At 35.6% G+C, this 20,988-nt stretch overlaps 1 protein-coding gene across 2 annotated transcripts in view; it reads left to right on the forward strand.

The window, feature by feature from the left end:
• The window catches only part of RELN (reelin), a 527,959-nt gene that overhangs the window by 312,083 nt on the left and 194,888 nt on the right, over positions 1-20,988 (forward strand). For both annotated transcript variants that reach the window (XM_077746923.1, XM_077746922.1), the window contains exon 11: positions 8,793-8,938. In XM_077746923.1, the coding sequence (XP_077603049.1) occupies positions 8,793-8,938 (146 nt within the window). The remainder of the gene's footprint in view (positions 1-8,792; positions 8,939-20,988) is intronic.

Below are 20,988 nucleotides of genomic sequence, written 5' to 3' on the forward strand. Positions count from 1 at the left end.
CTGTTGATAAATATGGAATAATAAGACAATTTTCCTGTTTAACAAACACCAAAGGCCCTAATGAAGACAACAGCCATTAGGTAAATCAACAACCCATTAAGGAGAAGCATTAAGTCAGAACAGGAGAGTCTATTAATTTTCTTATAGCTCTTGTACATTAAGCATTTGCCAAATTCATTGTCCCAGTGGGTGTGAGGCAAATCTCCAGTCCTGAATAAGAACTGGAGTTTTCATTCTGAGATTCTGCCATCACCTAACACTTTTGTCACAGATTGTTGAATTGTTAATGGAGAATAAAGGTTATTATGTCTGAATTATGAAAAATATAATTTTTTTTTGAAACTATAGAGTCTTAATGCAATTTGAGGCTAATGAAAAAAAATCTTTAGACAAATGGCAGAAAGAATGATCGCACTTAAGGCAGGATTCACTTTTAAAACGTGCATTTCGGGGGCTGTGTTCCCCTGGCAGATCAATGTCTGTCTCCTATCATGACCAAGTCATCCTACAGAAATTAAGCACCCCAGAAAAAGTTTTCAACAATCTGTTCAATGGTTATATTTTTTAGAGTACAAGGGCAAATAGGAGGAAATCAGATAAGCTTTCCAGAAATGTCCTTTGCAAGTCGCTGTACTGGAAACTATCTGGAGTGTAACTTGAGGGATTTCAGTCCCGGCTCTCTAATGAGGATAAACCTGAGCTCAGTAAGACTTGTGGCTAGACCATGTTCCCATGTCTTTTCCCATTAAGAATCGGAATGTTAATGCTGACTTTCTGGCCAGATTCCAGCTTGGTTAATTGCATGCTGTCTACCTAAATTCCCTTTGCTTGGGATGTTCTTCACTTTGGATTGCCTTGCTCTTATTGTCATGTTTCCCCCAAGAGGTGGATGCATGACATTGTAGAATGAGCCAGAATATAATTTGTCAAGCTAATAAGAGTACTTTGGGGATGAAGGGTTAAACATAAGTAGTGTGCTTTTCACAATTTCCCTCCAATGCTGCCTATTTGTACAGTAATTAATGTGGAATAGCATTAGTGAAACATGGAATTGAGCCAAATCACCATGACAAGGGTGGCAATAACATGGACTCCAGTCATTTTGATAAAGTCTACTGAAAATAGCTGTTTAAACAAGTCCCAAGAGCCTCCCTGACTGATGCACCCTTTTATTTGTTTGTTTTGGTCTGAAGCTGACACATTTAATCACTAATTAATTAAAGTGAGGTTTGTTAAGTGAATGAATGAAGATGGGGGCAATTTGCTGATTTCCTGAGATTGACTAGTCTTTATAGTCATGCTACCTACAGTATCTCATCTAATCCTCACCATTACTCCCATTTTACAGATGAAAAAACAGCCAGAGAGGCCAAATGGGTTCCCCAAGATCAAACTGTTTTGGTTTTCATAGCCAAGTATGTTTTACTATAAAGCCAGCCCTTTCGTTCCCCAGTCTCTTGCAGCCTCCCAATTGTGCCTGGCATCCTCGGCCTTAATTCGAGAAGGCAAGTCTGAAAACCTCAGACCCTGTGAAAGTCAAGTTGATCCCCATAGACAAGGTTAACAACTGCCCTATGGAATTTTACATTGTTATTCTTACTCTCATTACTCCAATTCAAATCTGTCACTATTGCCATTTTAGAGTTGTCATAACTATTGCCAAGTAATTATACACATGTCACAAAATATACCATAAATTGAATCTTTATGAATCTTGGTACAAAGTGGTTCAAATGTGAATGCTAAATGAATCCAGAAAATAATGAGAAAAAAAAGTACTCTTTAAGCTCCCTAAAATTCACTCACCATGGTTGAATCTATTGTGTTGACTAGAGAAAATGCACTTCAGCCCTCCTGCACCTGGACTGTGTTCATGGCCAAGTTTTTGGTTTTTTAACTGGCGTTAACTTACCTAGAAATTGAATATGTGGAAAATGACAGAAATTCATTTTGCCTTATGAGAGAAATCATTCTTTTCCTATTTTGACTTTTTAAATACCACATGAAAGTCTGTACCTTTAGGGGCGCCTGGGTGGCTTTAGTCTGTTAAGCGTCCAACTTTCGCTTAGGTCATGATCTCGCGGTTCATGGGTTCGAGCCCCGCGTCGGGCTCTGTGCTGACTGCCAGCTCAGAGCCTGGAGCCTGTTTCAGAGTCTGTGACTCCCTCTCTCTCTGACCCTCCCCTGCTCACGCTGTCTCTCTCTCCTAGAAATAAATAAAAAATATTAAAAAAAAAAAGTCTGTACCTTTAAAGACCATTGAACCAGGATGTAGAAAATATGTATTTCTATGTGATAATAGCACAGTGAAAGGCTTAGGAAGCACGGTGATGTGCAGGCTATAAGTCAGTCGATTTCCAATCACTCTATCACACATCTCACTTTAATCCAGAAACTCCTGTACCAATATATTTTATTTCCAGCCAGACATTGGCTAATTTACGACTCTGCCAACAATGCTATTTTAATTAATTTTATTCATCTTATTTCTCTTTCCTCTGCTCCTCACATCTCATCTATTTGCATTGCCTAGATTTTAATTAAAAAACCTCTCTCTAAGGAGCAATCTGAAGTGGCAAAAATAATCACTTAAAATATTACAGTCATTAAAAAATTGGCTGTGGTGGAAGCCATGCATTTTCAATTTTCCTACAAATGATGTTTTAGCTTCCTTTTAAAGTGCACTTTGTATCTGAATTGTCTGCCACCAGCCAGCTTGGCTATCAAAAATGGTCTTCCAGCTGGGTGGGCTGAGTGACAACTCCTTAATGGAGGAAATGGATGGCTCTCTGCGCATGTGGAGGGGAAGCCATACCAGGCAGATTTCATTCCATCTGCCACCAGCTCCCTGCAAGCTGGCATTGCCCAAATGCCCCATATACTCATTCCAACAAAAAAGAATATCGTCAAAAAAAATAAATTGTAACCTTACAGACGCCTGAAAAGAATCCTCGGGGCCATTAGACCCCAGGGAGGAGGTAAGAGGGGCCTCAGTGTTCATCTTTGAGGAAAACCTAATTAAACTATGGTGGGGGCGATTGCAAGTACTTTTACAAGTACAGAGGTGAAGCCATTACTGTTTTCAGCAGAGTATAGGCAGCAACCTTAGAAAAATGTTGCCCTGAATTGTGGCCAAGGACTTGTTATATTGAGGAATTTGCACTGATGTTTCCTGTTGATGCTTTTCTGAATGGCAAATTCTTGTCACCTAGCTACACTGTGTTCTGCCTTTCAAGTAAAGGAAACCCACTTAACTGCAAAGTAGGAAAATAGTTTCCAATTGACAAATACAAATAAATAAGGACTATATTTAAGAGATTTTTAAAAACTGGAGATCTCTAGTACTCAGAAGTATAAAGTTTATGTCATTGATCAGTGCTAAAATAATGGCACAAAGTAAAAATAATTATAATTAGTATCATAATTAATGTACCTTAGGAAGGCTAGAAATAGAAATATTTAGAGCCATCTTCAGAATTTATACCTTTATCTTGCCCCGAATTCAATTATAGTTACCTAATACATAGTCCCCATAAGTCAGTCAAAAGCTATGACTCAGGAAGTAAAATTTTATGATCATTTGCTCAAAAAAATTCTGATAGATTTTTAGTATACTCAAAGTACTCCTGAATTCCAAAATATTCTTGTTTTTATCATATCAAGAGCTCATATATTTTGCAAAGTTAGACATTTAATTGTCCTTTGAACTGGTTTAGATTTTTATTGCTATTGCATGTAAATGACATGAATTTGAATAGATGCTGAACAAGAACAGCTGGGTATTAAAATCACTGAGAGCAATTTCCTGAAATTCTTTCCATACTTTCAATGCACGTTTTGCTTGGACTTTAAATATAGTTTACTGATATTATACAGTGCAAGTTCATCTGTAAGAAAAGTGGAAACAAGTTTCTTGCATTACTAAATTTTCCTGTCCTCAGAATTTTTGGTAATCTGCCAAAATTTGGAGAGCTTTTGAATCTAATTGATTGTTCTATCTGCCCTTAAAGTGAATGAATGTTTGCAGTATTTTTGCCATATGATCTTGTGGGTCATATTCTTTTACATTTTACTAAAGGTTTTAAGTTGATCTGAAGAATTTTAATGACTATTCTAATGAGAAACACAATTAAAAATAGATTTAAATATGTTTCTATTTCTCTATCACCTGCTGCTAAGAGTATGGAATATAATAGCTTATTTTTGGAAAAAATGCATATCCAGAAATAAAATGGTGATTATTTTATACCACACAGAAGTTTCAAAAACACACTTCCATATGTAGTATTGTGTTTCTAACAGCACCTATAGGGAATAGATATTATTGATACTATTCTATAGCTTGAGAAACTGAGGCTCAGAGGGGCAACTGACTTGTGCAAAACCATGTAGCTATTAAGTAGAGCAAATGAGTTGGAACATACCTTCTGATTCCAATCCTCAAACTCCTCAAGGATGGATAGCAACTGAGTTTTCATTCTTTGCCATCTTGATTGTGTTTGGTGTCTAGTATTTTGTTCTTTTCCAATCTTCATCTCCTCAATTCCTGTAAGTGCCGAATTAATGAAGTAAATTTTAGGGGAGGGCTCGAGCAACCCCATAACCAAGCACGCCATGGATCGCCATCCAGAGGCAGAGATGCAATATCAAACAAGCAGCGGTCCAGGGATTCTATCCCAATCCAGATGCATTCAGGCATACATTCTTAGCTTGGAGAATATCTGGGAAACCAAGCCCATTCTAAGATTTTGAGCCCCTGTGGCCAATCCTAAAATAGAAATCACATGAAACTCTAACTTGCCTTGTAATTGATTTAGGAATCCTCAGAATGAGAACCCTAAACTGTCCCCCTACCTTTCACAGGATTCTTTTCTTTCCTCTTCTTCTTTTTTTTTTTTTTAATATTTATTTATTTTCGAGAAAGAGATAGAGCACAGCAAGGGAGGGGCAGGGAGAGAGGGAGACACAGAATCTGAAAGAGGCTCCAGGCTCCAAGCTGTCAGCACAGAGCCGGGGATCGAACCCACGAACCATGAGATCATGTCCTGAACTGAAGTCAGATGCTTAACTGACTGAGTGGCCCAGGTGCCCCCCTTTCACAGGATTCTTAAATACAGGATTCTGTATATAGTCAACTTCTCAGTAGGCTTATTCCTGCTCAGATGGCTCAGGAACACACCAGTTTCACACCAACTACCCCCTATTTTATAGGCCCAATATTACCTTGCTGTTTTGCATTACCCTGACTCCAAACCTTGAATGCACTGGGCTCTGCTCAGAATGGCAGAAACAGAAATTGTGTCTTGCTCTCTTCAGCACGGTGGGGAGTCAGGGAGCCATCCGTTGCTGTGTGTGTGTGTTCTGTGCATCTCCAGGCCCTGCTGCCCAGAAAATGACAGCCGCATAGTGCTATGGACTAGGGGAGGTTGAGCCGCCTCCTGCTGGGCTGTGGCTGTTTACTTTGCATGTGTCACAACCTTTTTTTTGGTAACGTGTTGCAGCACTAAGACTATGAAGAAGAGAACATTTAAAGATTAGTACTTCCTCCTCTCTACACCCAGTGGACTTTGGGCCTATTTAGGAAGGGAGAATGGAGCTCACTGTGAATCTTCTCTTAAACCTGACAGACAGGATTAGGAGACTTGCAGTGCGATGACTAACACTGACTTAGAAACCACTGCCCTGTTTGTTTGAGTTTAGATTTGGCATTATTATTCTTTTCCTACATGCTGTTAAGGAACAGCTCCTTCCCTATTGAAATAATAAAACAGCTAAAAACCATGCCATTATATCCTTCATGGAAACTTGCCAAAAACAGATCCTACTAGCTTTTAGATCCTATCATAGTAGCATGAAAATTGATTAACGTGCAAGTAAGGTGAATGTTACTATTTTTTTCAAATTGATTTATTTATTCTTGATATGGTAACTGTTACTTGTGTTTCATATGCTGGCACTACTGTAATTACAGTGTCAAAAATGTATATTTGGTAGATAATTTTCTATAATTATATAATTACAAATGGTCTATTCAACTACCAAATGTGTTTCGTAACAGCAAAATAACTAACAAAAAATCCTTTAAAATTATTTCTATTTTTCTAAAGCACCAACTGATTTTAATTTTTTGAAATAAGTTTAACAATATGCAGTTAAACAGTATCTAGTTTTATAATGACTTTTTTTACCTAAATTTTCTAACTCAACTAAATTAAAATATATATCAAATATCTTAATATAAATTTTTGAAGAGTCGCAAAACAATTGTAACATAGTCTTAAAATATTAACAAACAATTCTGAAGCAAATGGAACCAAAATTTAAATAATTAAATTGGTATTTAGCCAGAAATGACCGAGGTTTCATGTTAAGTCATCACTCTTCTTATGTAAATATGTCCTTTTAAATTGTAATTAAATTACTCTATTTTCACACACATAGATATTTCATGTATGGCTTTTTCTTAGACAATGACTACATGTGTCCTTTGCATTGATACCGGAGTCCTTATATTAATTCCTGATAGACATTAAGTGACAGTTGTTCCGGATTCCAGAATGTGAAGATAATTGTGAAATAGGTTATTTAGAGTTCAGTGGATTTATTAGGAAACTAATGTTTGTTATTCCAGTTAGCTTTGGAGTGTTTACAGGATAATAGTAGTAGATCTTTGGGTTTTACCCCTTGACAGTTTCTGTTTACTCTTAAATAAACGAACCCTAGTTTTGATCAGTTTGTGTGGGTTAAGGATCACATATTATGAGCTCAGTTTAGCATCCATGAATAATGTGTATTCACTGTGGCGTGAAGAAGAGTCTCAGGCAGGTGATGCATGCTGTACATTACAGTATTATCTAAGATGACGACAGGATCCGTGGGTGTGCCTTATGTGTTAGCACTGTGAAATGACTCCCCCAAGATCATATGCTCTGAATCTCTTGAACTTCTGGAAGCTTCTGGAAGCTTTATTTACTCTTTCATTAGAGTACTCTGATTATTCCTTCAATTGATTTTGCCAGCTATAGCCAGTTTAATTACTACAAAACATTTCTTTGCACACATTACTCTCCTATTCTAGGACATCACTCCCAACAGAATATTCTAGAGATCTCTCAGACTACTACTTTAGATTTTTACTCTCAGTCTCCAGCCAGATCTTGCCTACTTATTACCTTTGTTGTTCATTCATATGGATTCCAAGTTCATTCAACTTGGATTTTTATCTATACTAAAGCAATTTGAAGACCTGTTCATCCATGAAGCCTATGCATTTAGACCAGCCCTGGACAGTGATTCCTACCTTCTCTCATTCATTAGCACTTACCATCTGCTGTCTAGCATTGAGACCTATCTTTGATATCTCTCAATGAGACTGGGATTTTTCGAGAGCCAAGACTATGTATTATACTACTTCGTTATAAACCCCTTTCACCAATGCCTTCCTTAATGCCTTCTACATGGTGAGTGCTCCATAAAAGATTGATTACTTGAAAAGACATAGCCCATATCATTCATTTATTGAATTATTCAACAAATATTTTTTAATTTCTACTATAAGCCAAGTATTGTGTTTACAGCAAGGAATGAAATGTACATGATCCCTGCTCTAAAATAATTTAGTCTCTGGACCGAATATTTTCTTTTTTTTTTTAATTTTTTTAATGTTTTATTTATTTCTGAGAGAGAGAGAGAGAGCACGCACGCGCGCGAGAGAGACAGCATAAGCAGGGGAGGGTCAGAGAGAGAGGGAGATACAGAATCTGAAACAGGCTCCAGGCTCTGAAACAGGTTCCAGCACAGAGCCCAACGAAGGGCTCAAACCCATGAACTGTGAGATCATGACCTGAGCCAAAGTCGGACGCTTAACCAACTGAGCCACCCAGGTGCCCCAAAGACCGAATATTTTCTATCCAATTACTTTTCTTCCTTTCTATTTCATTTTGAAAGTATATAGCGCTTAAAAGAATGTTTGACCTTTCTTTTACTAGTATTTATGTATACTTGACTTATTACCAAAAACTAGTTGATAAAAAGTTACATTTTTTTAAAAAGTAAACATTCAGTTTTCTCAGATTTTGATCTTACCTTTGACTATTCACTTTAAGCTGAAAAAATATGGGTTAAAAAAAATCACAAGAAACTCTTTTTTTTTTATTCTTTGTAAACCTTGTGCTCTTTGGGAGAATAACAGAGATTTTGATTTTCCAGCTCCTTATTGTAAGCATCACGCACTACTTAGGTCTTGTCAGAAACTTTTACTCAAAAAGTAGCTGAGAATATACGATCATATCAGGGATTACTTTGACCTTTTCTGTATTCCCTGTTTTGATTAGCTGGCTCTTCCACTCACATTCCATTTACAGACAAATTGTGAAAGGTGTGAATGGCAAGCCAGAAATATATAGAATATTGAAAAGGTCAGTGTGATTTAGCCCATAAGCATGGTATTGAAAATATATGACAAGTCATTATCACACTTAATTCCCATGACAAGGACTGGGCAAAGATGGGAAATTATGCCAATTAAAATATTCTTGTTTCATACGAAGGCTGAAGTGACAAAGCTCAAATGGCCTCTTGACTCCTTTTTTGTAATAACTTAATAAGTTAGAAAGAAATTGTAATTGAATTAAATAAGCCAAAAAAAGAGGTAACAACCTCCTCTGATTTAAGAGTCTGTCATAGAGGGAATAATATAATGACTTCTCTAAAAACTCTAATTATACATGAGTAAGAAGATACAGCTACAAAACCAATTCAACAGCCACCCCATGCTCTCTTTTCATCTACAGCATAGCTGTCAGTCAGATGGGAATTCCATTTATTTCCATGGAAATGAAGGCAGCGAGTTCAATTTTGCCACCACCCGGGATGTAGATCTTTCTACGGAGGATATTCAAGAGCAATGGTCAGAAGAATTTGAGAGCCAGCCTACAGGGTAAGTAATTGCTATCTCCCATGCTGTGCATAGCACTTATATTTATTCCACTGAACATATTTTAAATGCATATTACTAAATAGCAAAAGCATACTTAAATCAGTGCTGATTATTCTTATCATAGACAGGACAAACAGGTCACACTTGTCCTAAGCATTCTTTATTAAATAATCAACTATTTTTTTGTGTGTTGAAAATTTATAATTGCAAATACCTTTTAACTTCAGCTGAAGCACTTCTATCTCATTTTCGTTTATTCACCTTTTACTGGGAGAAAGTTTTTTTCAATGTGTATAGGATACAAAATGTTTCCACTACTATTATATTGAGATTCTCAGTTGTCTCCCTGGGGCCGGAGATTTATAGATGCTGCTACCTGATTTTCTGTGGAATGTGGTTTTGATCTATAAAAATGGTTTAGGGAGTAAAATTTATCTTTGAAAGATTTTTAAAGGAGGAATATGGGGCTGACTTGAAGAAGAAGAGAGCTAGCGCAGTGAGCTTTTCATTCTATTGGTGGTGATATTTTCTGGCCATTCTAAGCCATGTGCCTTCTTCTAGGTCTTGTGTCCCTAAGATATTTCCTATTAATTGAGGAGCATCTTCCTGGAAGCTAAAGTTGAAAAAAAAATTAATAGGTTCAGAGAATCTAAATTTATAAGGTAGTGTGAATGGAAAGGAAATTCTAGTTGTTGTTGTTTTTTTTCCCAATAAACACATGTGATCAGGTCCTTATTGTTTAGTGTGTCTTTTCTAAGACTATGATGGAGATGAATGAAGTTAACATAAAATGTAATTTTATACTGAATATAAAAGAACAATAATTTAGCTATTAACTGTGAGAAACTTTTTCCAGAACACAACATTTGAGGTGGCCATGTCTGTCTGACCTCAACAAATTAAGTCAAAACTGGATGGAACTTGTAAGCGCCCAAGAGGCAAGAAGGCCATGTCTCTCTTGGGCTCCCTGCCTCCCATGCATTGCCCAGAAAGAACTGCATTCTCTGACCCTCCCCTGCTCACGCTGTCTCTCTCTCTCTCCTAGAAATAAATCAAACATTAAAAAAAAAAAAAAGAGTTGGAGGCTTAACTAACTGAACCACCCAGGTGCTCTGATAAAATTTATTTTTTATTTGTTTATTTTTTAATGTTTACTTATTTTTGAGAGACAGAGAGATAGAGCATGAGCAGGGAAGGGAAAGAGAATGAGAATGAGACACAGAATCAGAAGCAGGCTCCAGGCTCTGAGCTGTCAGTACAGAGCATGACAGGGGGCTCGAACTTGTGAACTGTGAGATCATGACCTGAGCAGAAGTCAGATGCTCAACCAACTGAGTCCCCCAGGCACCCCCAAAAATATTTTTAATAATGGCCTTCATACCCACCTATCCGCTATGCTACCATGCTTTCTTTCTGGTTTTTTTTTTCCAGCCTGTTGCATTATCAAAGTCATCTATAAGAGAACAAAAGAAAAGCTGTTTTGAATGGATTAATGGTCCATCTAGTAATCTGCTAGTAATATTAGTGAAGATTTAGTACAGAGAACCATGAATAAGGCTTAGAAAGGAATTGATTTTATTTAAGAAGAAACCCAGTATATCTTAGAAAATTAATCTACAAGTACAGAGACATAGCTTGCAAAAAATTACTCCAATTAACAGAGCAGACATTCCATTTTCACAGAGCACTAGTGATATAAGAGAATTTGTGGTTAAACCAAATCATTCATCCCCCAAAACAAAAAGAGAACTAAAAGTACTTATGCTTGAAAAAAGAACTAAACTGGGACACCTGATGGCTCAGTCAGTTAAGCATCCAACTCTTGGTTTCAGCTTGGGTCATGTTCTCACAGTTTGTGAGTTCGAGACCCACATCAGGCTCCATGCTGACAGTGTGGACCTGCTTGGGATTCTCTCTCTTCCTCTCTTTGTGTCAGTCTCTCTCTCTCTCTCTCTCTCTCTCTCTCTCTCAAAAATAAGTTTTAAAAACTTCTAAAACTTTTAAAAAAGACAAGAAAAAAGAGCTGAGATTCTCTCTCTTACTCTCTTTCTGAATCTTTCTCTCTCTCTCTCTCAAAAATAAGTATTAAAAACTTTTTAAAAAGACAAGAAAAAAGAGCTAAAGTCAGTGAAGACACAGAGGAACATCAGAACAAATTCCATCCACTCAGTGACTCAGGTGGTTTCAATTATGCTCTTTGGCCACTTCTCAGTACTGAGATATATCAGAGTTTTCGTCACAGTGAAGAGGCTAATACTTTTAGGCCTTGGCATTGTCAGTAGATCTCTGTTCCAATAACAAAATAATGTGCTTGATAAAAGCACCTGTGCCACCCTAATTGGTATACAATTAATTCATCTAAGTTCTAAAACTAGTATATGATTCTAGCAACTACATTTTAGATTGTTTGCAGCTTTTCCCCTGGGATATCAGGCCACACTCCCCAGATTTACCTTATTTATGCTCTCATCTGGTGGCCCAGTCATCCCACTTGGCATTAAGTTATAAAGGTATAAGGGGTTAAAGAGAGGATGTAGTGTTTTCTGTGGTTGCAGGGATGATTAAAATGCTGGTTTAGTCCTGTGTGTGTGTGTGTCCGTGTCCCCTCTCTTCATTCCTTCACTCCCAAATGTTCCTTTATTGGTCTAGGAAAGAATGCTGTCATGATCATTTTTAATCATAGCTTCAGGACAGAAATCCTGTCACAAAATCAAATTAATGTGACATATTTTTACCTAGGGTAAGAGCTGACAAAGAAAAACAGATTAGGAATCTGGGAGTGAAATTTTGATGTGTTTTGTTTAACCAGCCAGGTTTACTAACTATTTCTCTCATTCTTCAACCCAGTCATCATCACCCACACTGACAGTTTATCATTATTGGCCCACTGGCTAAAATAGACAGAAAACTGGGGTGTCTGGGTGGCTCAGTTGATTAAACATCCAACTTTGGCTCAGGTCATGATCTTCAAGTTCGTGAGTTCGAAATCTGCATCAGGCTCTGTGCTGACAGCTCAGAGCCAAGAGTCTGCTTCAGATTCTGTATTTCCTTCTCTGTCTCTCTCTTTCTCTCTCTCTCCCTTTCTCAAAAGTAAAAATTTTAAAAATTCTAATAGAAAACTTGGATAGTAAATTAGAATTGATTGAGCTTTCTAGCTTTAAGGTGACTTTTTTAAAAACTAAAAAATTAAAGAATAAGTTAATTAAATTGTTAGCCCATGTATATTTGTACTTCTGTTAACTGTGTTTTTCTTCCATAAGAATTATGAAAGAGAAAAATGAATATGTGGTCCTCTCTAATAATTTCAAAACACTTCATAAGAAAGAAAAGAAAGCCACCATCATTATGACTATTTTTTGGAGTCCACTTTCCCAAATATTCCTGTTTTCCTACCATTTGAGTCAAGCTGTTTGATCTCACATCACAAGGTTGTGAGAGCTGTTTGCCTCTCATATCTCAAAGCTGTCCTAAAACCCAGTGTTGATAGGTTTATTTTTTTAAGTGGGATCTTAAAGGTTTTTCTCTTTTTTTTCTAAAGACACATCTGTTACTTCAGCAAGAGAGAAATTTTAATGAATACACTGATAATTTATGTAAGTCATTCTGAACTTTGGCGTCACTTTACAAACACATCATTTAATTAGCAACTACTGTATCTCACCTAGCTGAGACTGCCTTTAGGTGGGAGGGAGCTTTGTAGAAAAACACACTGCTGTGATACAGATTTTGTACACTTCTGTTTCATCCCAAAGGCAAACATTGTATTTTTTACTATTGAAATACCTTTTTTTAAAAAATCCTGTTTCACTCAGCATAACACCCTCAAGGTCCAGAAATGGTGGGGGAAAGGGAGAGAGGCAAACCATGAGAGACTCTTGAATGCTGACAAAAACTGAGGACTGATGGATGTGGGGGGGAGGGGGCGATGGGCATAGAGGAGGACACTTATGGGGATGAGCACTGAGTGTTATGTGGAAACTAATTTGACAATAAACTATTTGTAAAAAAAAAAAAAAAATCCTGTTTCATTGCTGTCACTAGAGTATTCATGTTAAAGAGGAACTCCACAGGGGCACCTGGGTGACTCAGTTGGTTAAGCTCTCGGCTCAGGTCATGATCTCACGTTTCATGGGTTCGAGCCCCATGTCGGGCTCTGTGCTGACAGCTAGCTCAGAGCCTGGAGCCTGTTTTGGATTCTGTGTCTCCCTCTCTCTCTGACCCGCCCCTGTTCATGCTTTCTCTATCTCTCTCTCAGAAATAAATAAAACATTTTAAAAAATTAAAAAAGAAAAGAATATCAACTCCATTTTATAAATCATCAAACTGAAGAACTAAGATTTGAGAAAATAAAAGTAGCAGAATAAGCAAATGGAGATTTTATAAGAAGCATGATTAATATCCTCAAAGGGATAGGAGAGCATACTGCATTTGAGAAATTAAAACAGATTTTATGAGGAAAAAATAGAGATGTGAGAAATGAAAATATATGATTGTTGAAACAAATTTAATGGATTTTTTTTTCTCTACTGAATATCAGCAGAGGCATAGCTGAAGAAAAAATTAATAAACTAGAAATTTGAGCCTTGAAATTTATCCAAAACTTGTGGCCACTGGATATAAGAAAAAAGATGTAAAATATAGGGGAGAAATTGGCTCTTCTGATGTTAGAAAAATAGGAATTCCTGAAAGAGAGGTCAGAGAGGATATATAGAATATAATATTGAAAGATATTACTGAAATTGCCAAGATTGAGAAAAGAAGAAAGAAAAACATAGTTCCTGTGAATGAAATGTTTAGCAAGATAAACGGGAAAATGTCCAGTCCTAGAGCACCAGGAAGAAACTTCAGAACACTGATGAAGAAACCCTAAAAGCTTCTCGATGAGATTCATAGTACTTTTCTTGGTAGCACTGCATACATTTAAAAAGTGAAGAAGTTAATCTAGTTCTGAAAAAATTATTCAGATCATAAAATTCTTCTCCAGTCAATACAAATAGTAGGAAAAAAAATCTTCACTGCTATACATATTTATGAACCTCATGGTAACCTTGGTTTTGTAGATAACCAAAAACCTACAAAAGAAACACAAAAAATAAAGAGAATGAAACCCAAACATAACACTGAAGAAAACCATCAAACCTCAAAAGAAGAGACCATCAGAAAAAGAAACGAACAGAGAACTACAAAAACAACCAGAAAACAAATAACAGAATGACAATAAGTTACATACCTATCAATAATTACTTTAATTGCAAATGTCCTAAGTGCTCCAATCATCAAAAGAGTGGCTGAGTGGATTAAAAAGAAAATAAGGCCTTTTTATATGCTGCCTACAAGAGACTTTAGATATAGAGACACACAGACTAAAAATGAAGGGATAGAAAAAGCTACTCCTTGCAAATGGAAATGAAAAGAAAGCTGTAGTAACAATACTCATGTCAGATAAAATAGTCTTTAAGACAAAGACTGTAGCAAAAGACAAGGGCTTTATATTATGACAAAAGGATGACTCCTTGAGAGGATATAACATTTGTAAATACTTATGTATCTAATATAGCAGCACCTAAATAATTAAAGCAAATATTAACAGACATAAAGGGAGTAATTGACAGCAATACAACAATAGTAGGAAATTTTAATACCCCACTTACCTTGATGGGTAGGTCATTCAGACAGAAAATCAATAGGGAAACATTGGCTTTAAACAACACATTAGATCAGATGGAGTGAATAGATATATATAGATATATAGATATCTATCTATATATATATAGAACATTTCATCCAAAAACTGCAGAATACACACTTTTTTCAAGTGCATATGGGACATTCACCAGGATGGATCCTATGTTAGAAACCACAAAACAAGTTTCAGCAAATTCAAGAAGACGGAAATCGTATCAAGCATCTTTTCTAACCACAACAGTATGAAACTGGAAATCAACTACATGAACAAAACTGGAAAAATAAATACAGGGAGACTAAGCAGTTACTACATAACCAAAGGTTCAATGAAGGAATCAAAGAGAAAAATCAAAAAATACTTTGAAACAAATGAAAATGGAAATACACCTTTTCAAAACCTTATGTGATACATCAAAAGCAGTTCTAAGAAGAAAGTTCATAGGGATACAGCCTACCTCAAGAAACAAGAAGAATCCCAAATAAGTAATCTAACTTTATACCTAAAGAACTAGAAAAGGAAGATAAAAGCCCAAAGTTAAGAAAGAAAGAAAATAATAAAGAGGAGAAATAAATAAAATAGAGACACCCCCCCCAAAAAAGCATAGAAAAGATCAATGCAAGAATCATCAAGAAAAATAGAGATCCAAATAAATAAAATCAGAAACGAAAGAGAAGTTATAACTAACATCACAGAAATCTACTGCTATGAACCGTTACATACCAACAAATTGGAAAACCTAGAAGAAATAGATAACTTCCTAGAAACACACAGTCTTCTAAGACTGAATGACAAATAGATAATTGAAATAGACCAATTATAAGTAATGAAATTGAATTAATAATTTTTAAAAAACCCTCATGAAATAAAAGTCAGAACTGGACAGCTTCATGGCTAAGTAATGTCAAACATTTAAAGAAGGTACCAATCATTCTCAAATTATTCCAAAATACTGAAGAGGAAGGAACACTTTCAAATTCAGTTTATAGCCCAGCATTACCCTGTTACCAAAACCAGATGAAGACTCCACACACACACACACACACACACACACACACACACACACACACACAACAAATAAACGAAAGATAATTATAGGCCAGTATCCCTAAGAATCATAGATGCAAAAATCCTCAAAAAAATTAGCAAACCAAATTCAACAACACTAACATAGTCATACACCATGATCAAAGTAAGATTAATTCCACAGTTGCAAAGATGGTTTGACATTCACAAATCAATCTACATCAGTCAACATGTAATCAACATTACATTAACAAAACCAAGAGTAAGAATCATAAATTCTTCTTAAAAGATGCAGGAAAAACATCTGAAAAAATTCAGCATTTATTTATAATAAAAACTCTTTAAGTGGATATAGAAGGAACATACCTCAACATTGTAAAAGCCATATATGATAAACCCACAGCTAAAATACTCAAGGTTGAAATGCTGAAAGCTTTTCCTTTAAGATTGGGAACAAGACAAGTACATCAACTCTAACCTCTTTCATGAAACAAAATGTTGGAAATCCTAGCCACTGCAATTAGGCAAGAAGAAGAAATAAAAGCCATCCAAAATAGAAAGGAAGATGTAAAACCGTTATTGTTTGCATATGACATGATAGTTTATATAGAGAGAACCCTAAAGGCTCCACCAAAACACTGTTAGAACCAATAAATTAATTTAGTCAAGTTGCAGGATATAAAATTAACATACAGAAATCTGATGCATTTCTGTACACTAATAACAAGCTGTCAGGAAAAAAATTAAGAAAACAACTCCATTTATAATTTCATCAAAAAGAATAAAATAACTGGGAATAAATTTAACCAAGGAGGTATAAGACCTACTCTGAAAACTTTAAGACATTGATGAAAGAAGTTGAAGACACAAATAAATGGAAAGATATACTATGCTCATAGATTGGAAGAAAAAATCTTACTGAAATATATATATATACTACTCAAAGCAATCTACAGATTCAATGCAATCCTCATCAGAATACCTTTGGCATTTCCCACAGAAATAAAATGAAGAATCCTAAAATTTTTATTTTAAAAAAAAGACTCCAAATAACTAAAGCAACCTTGAGAAAGAAGAACAAAGCTGGAAGTTTTTCACTCCCTAATTTCAAACTATACTACAAGCTATAGTGATCAAAACAGTATAGTACTGGCACAAAAACAGATGCATAGATCAATGGAATAGAATAAAGGGCGTAGAAATAAACCCACAATAATATGGTCAATTAATCTATGACAAAGGAGTAAAAATATACAATGGAAAAAAGACTGTTCAATAAATGATGTTGAGAAAACTGGACAGCTACATGCAAAAGAATGAAACTGGACCACTTTCTTATACCATGTACAAAAACAAAGTCAAAATGGATTAAAGACTTGAATGTAAGTTTGAAATAATAAAATTCCTAAAAGAAAACATAAGCACTAAGCTCTTTGACATTGGTCTTAGTATTTTTTTGACCAGTCTTCTTTGGCAAGGTCAACAAAAGCTAAAATAAACAGATGGAATTCTATCAAAGTAAAGGTTCTTACACAGCAAGAAAGCCATCAACAAAACAAAAAGACCACCTACTGAGTGGTTGAAGATATTTGCAAATTACATATCCAATAAGAGGATAACATCCAAAATCTATAAAGAACCTATACAATTCAATATTTTTAAAAAATCCCAGACAACTCGATAATTATTGAGGTTGGTATTATATACGTGGGATTTCATTGTTAACTTTTCTTTCTACCTTTGTATGTAATGTACAGCATAGAGAGTGTAGTTAATAATATAATAACTTTGTATCGAGTCATATGGTAACTAGACTTATCATAGAGATGTTTTCATGATACATAAAAATATTAAATCACTGTGATCTATACCTGAAGCTAATAGGATATCATATGTTGATTATACTTAAATTGAAAAAAAATTTTTCAGACACACAGGGTTCAAAAAGCTAGTTACTACCCCTCTGAACCCTCTCTGAAAGAATTACTAGAAGATATATTCCTGGAAATCAATTGAAGATAAATATGATTGATTCAAGAAAGAGTAGTGATCAAAGGAAAAAATTAAAGCTTGTAGTTCAGTCTAAGTAAGCATTGATTATTAAAAAGGTTTAACAAAAACTTGGAAATAAAGCCCAAATGACCTCAACTTGAGGGGTACAGAGGGAGAGTAACAAGAAGAGAAGGAGAATAAGGAAGTAAAATACTGCCACAGTTCCTAACATGCTTGGAATGAGGATACAGATCTGGGATAACTTTTTCTTTTCAGTTTATTTATTTATTTTGAGAGAGACACCGAGAGAGAGTGCAGGGGAGGGGCAGAGAGAGAGGGAGAAAGAGAATCCCAAGCAGGCTCCACACAGTTAGCATGGAGGCCAATGTGAGCTCAAACCCACAAACTCCGAGATCACAACCTGAGCTGAAACCAAGAGTTGAATGCTTAACCGGCTGAGCCAGCTAGGCGTCCCTAGGATAACTCTTAATGTTAATAATAATGATAAAGTTAATAGAAAACTTTATGTATAAATATGTGTGTTGAAAAATTAGATTAGCCAGATATAGGCCATATAACTTCTAAAGCATCAGGGTAACTTAGGGCACAAAGACTTAGTCTCGTACATGCCAGGAAAGGAACAGAAGTAAACAATAAAAAGAAGAGTAAATAGAAAACAGAAAGCAATTTGTCAGGAATCAATCTAAACTTATCAGTAACCCAATAAATTTGACTGACTTATATTATTAAATAAGATTTTCAAAGTAAGTTTTAAAAAATAAGCTATATATTTACAATAACCCAAAAAATTGAAAATCAGAGCACAGAAATAAATATACCAGGCAAATGCCACAAAAGAAGGAGGCATATTAAAATCAGGTATTTGAATCAGATGAAATATAAGTCAAATTTAAGCTTACAGGGCTGAAAGGGAACATTGTATGCAACAGTTTATAGGGAGCACTTGGCAAAATGCATTGCACATAATAAGCAATCAAAAAATTTAAAAATTAGTTGTTATTCCAACTATACTTACTATTGGTATTTGGGATATGAGGGAAGTGGTGCTCAATGAAAATTATACTCAAGTTCATTAATGAGATATAGAAGAAACACAAAGTTGAACAGGCCGATGAAAGCTAAATTAAATTCTTCAAATAAACCAATGAGTGTCATTAAGAAAAAAGACCATATTAGTTAAAATGATAATTGGATATATTTTGAAACCATGGAAGTGCTTAAATGGCTCTGAGAATCTTGTTGCAAGTTTTAAAAGACATCTATTACATCTTTTTTATTGTGGTTTGCTTTTGGCCTGGTCTCTAACATTGCTTTCTGTTTAAGCAAATTGTTTTTATACTTTAAAAATATAAACAGGGACATTTGGGTAGCTCAGTCGGTTGAGCATGGACCCTTGATTTTGGCTCAAGTCACGATCTCATTCATGGTTCATGGGTTCGAGCCCCCCACACAACACAGAGCTGACATCAGCTGACAACACAGAGCCTGCTTGGGATTCTCTCTCTCCCTCTCTCTGCCCCTCCCCAGCACACTCTCTATCTCTCTCTCACTCTCAAAAATATATAAATAAACTTTGAATTTTTAAAAAATATAAACAGTAAAATTTCAAAAAATGAAAAAGTTAGTGCTATATTGTTCTAGAGCTCCTTCATAGAAATTCTAAATCTTTAATTTGCAGGACATTTTCACACCATCTTTGCTTTTGGTTTTACCATCCTTGAGTTGGTTAATAGTCCCCCTACCCCTTTAAACAGCTGTCCATGCGAGCCTCCAGAATGTAGTGACTGGCTTCCCTTCCAAGATGGCATCTTCTTTACTAAGGTCACAGAGAAAAGGAAAAGGAAAGCTGAATCCTTCCAAATTGATTTAATTTCTGACAACTTGACACAACACTGGCCAGTGACAGGATTTCTTACTGGAAGGTATCAGAGGAGGCTGCCGACACTGAGATGTTTAGATGCTCATTTCTTCAACCTGCTGTTCTCCACAGCCCCTCCTCAGTACACCTGACAAACACTGGCCACAAGGCACTCCTAAGTATCTAGGAATTTCTGTGAAGTAAAAACAGAACTCTGAAACCCCAAGAAGTGTGGCCTGGAGTTATCTATACTCTAGAACACATCCAGGAGCATTAGAGAATTGACAATTCAATTCCTCAGGCCTATAAAATATGCTAAGTAGTGTAACTATTTATTAATATATTTTGAAATTCAAAAATAGGAAAATGATGGGGCACCTGGGTAGCTCAGTTGGTTAAGAATCTGACTCTTGTGGCTAAAATGAGCAAATCAGAGAACTCTAGATGCTGATGAGGATGTGGAGAAACAGGCACCCTCCTACACTGTTGGTGGGAACGTAAACTGGTNTATATAGAAACCAATTTGACAATAAACTATTTGTAAAAAAAGAAAAAAAAAAGAATCTTCCTCTCTCTATCTGGCACCTTCTCTTTCTCCCTCAGAAATAAATAAATAAACTTAAAAAAATAGTAGAATAAAACAATTTAGAATTCTTAAGAACAATGTGAGCATCTTGTATTTTCTTCTTTTGGTGTTTTTTTCTTTGGTTTTAAACTGTTGAATTGTTTATTCTGGCTCAGGTCATGATCTCATGGCTTGTGAGTTTGAGCCTTGCATCAGGCTCTGTGCTGTGTCAGCATAGAGCCTGCTTGGGATTCTCTTTCTCCCCCCCCCTCTCTCTCTGCTACCCTCTCTCTCTCCCCCAGGAAAAAAAATACAGAAACATTTAAAAAAACAATAAAATAATTTCAAATTCTTTAAAACAATTTGAGCATCTTCTTGTATTTTTTGTGGTTTTTTTGTTTTTAAACTACTGAATTGTTTATTTCTCAAACTACAACTCTTCACTATTATAGTAAATTCCATATTTCAGCATTTCACTAGAAACTTCATGTGATAAAATGACCATTGACTGAATTCTGGGACTGTAAGAAGGTAGGATGCCTCCTCGTGGTCTTCTAGTTCACAGCAGTAAAAACACATTAGGGGAGATCTTGTATTTTCTAAAAATTCCTCCCTCTTGCCTACCCAGAATAATTATGTTCCTTCTGACTTAGAATACGTTTCACAAAAATGCTTTTAAAGCTAAAGAAGGATTTTATTTAAGCTTATAATTTAAGGTAAGTAGACTGATGATAGGTTGGTAGTCTGAGTTAATATTGTACTAAGTCGATCTTTTTTTTTTCTTAAGCATGGTCATTTTTATTAACACAAAACTCACTTGACCATTTAGATAAAATAATAAAGTGAGAGGCCCAGAATATTATAGACAAAAATCATAAACAGTACCAAAGACCCATAGATAGATA

Source organism: Crocuta crocuta, unplaced genomic scaffold (genome assembly GCF_008692635.1).
Source record: "Crocuta crocuta isolate KB4526 unplaced genomic scaffold, BGI_CrCroc_1.0 scaffold396, whole genome shotgun sequence".
Lineage (NCBI taxonomy): Eukaryota > Metazoa > Chordata > Mammalia > Carnivora > Hyaenidae > Crocuta > Crocuta crocuta.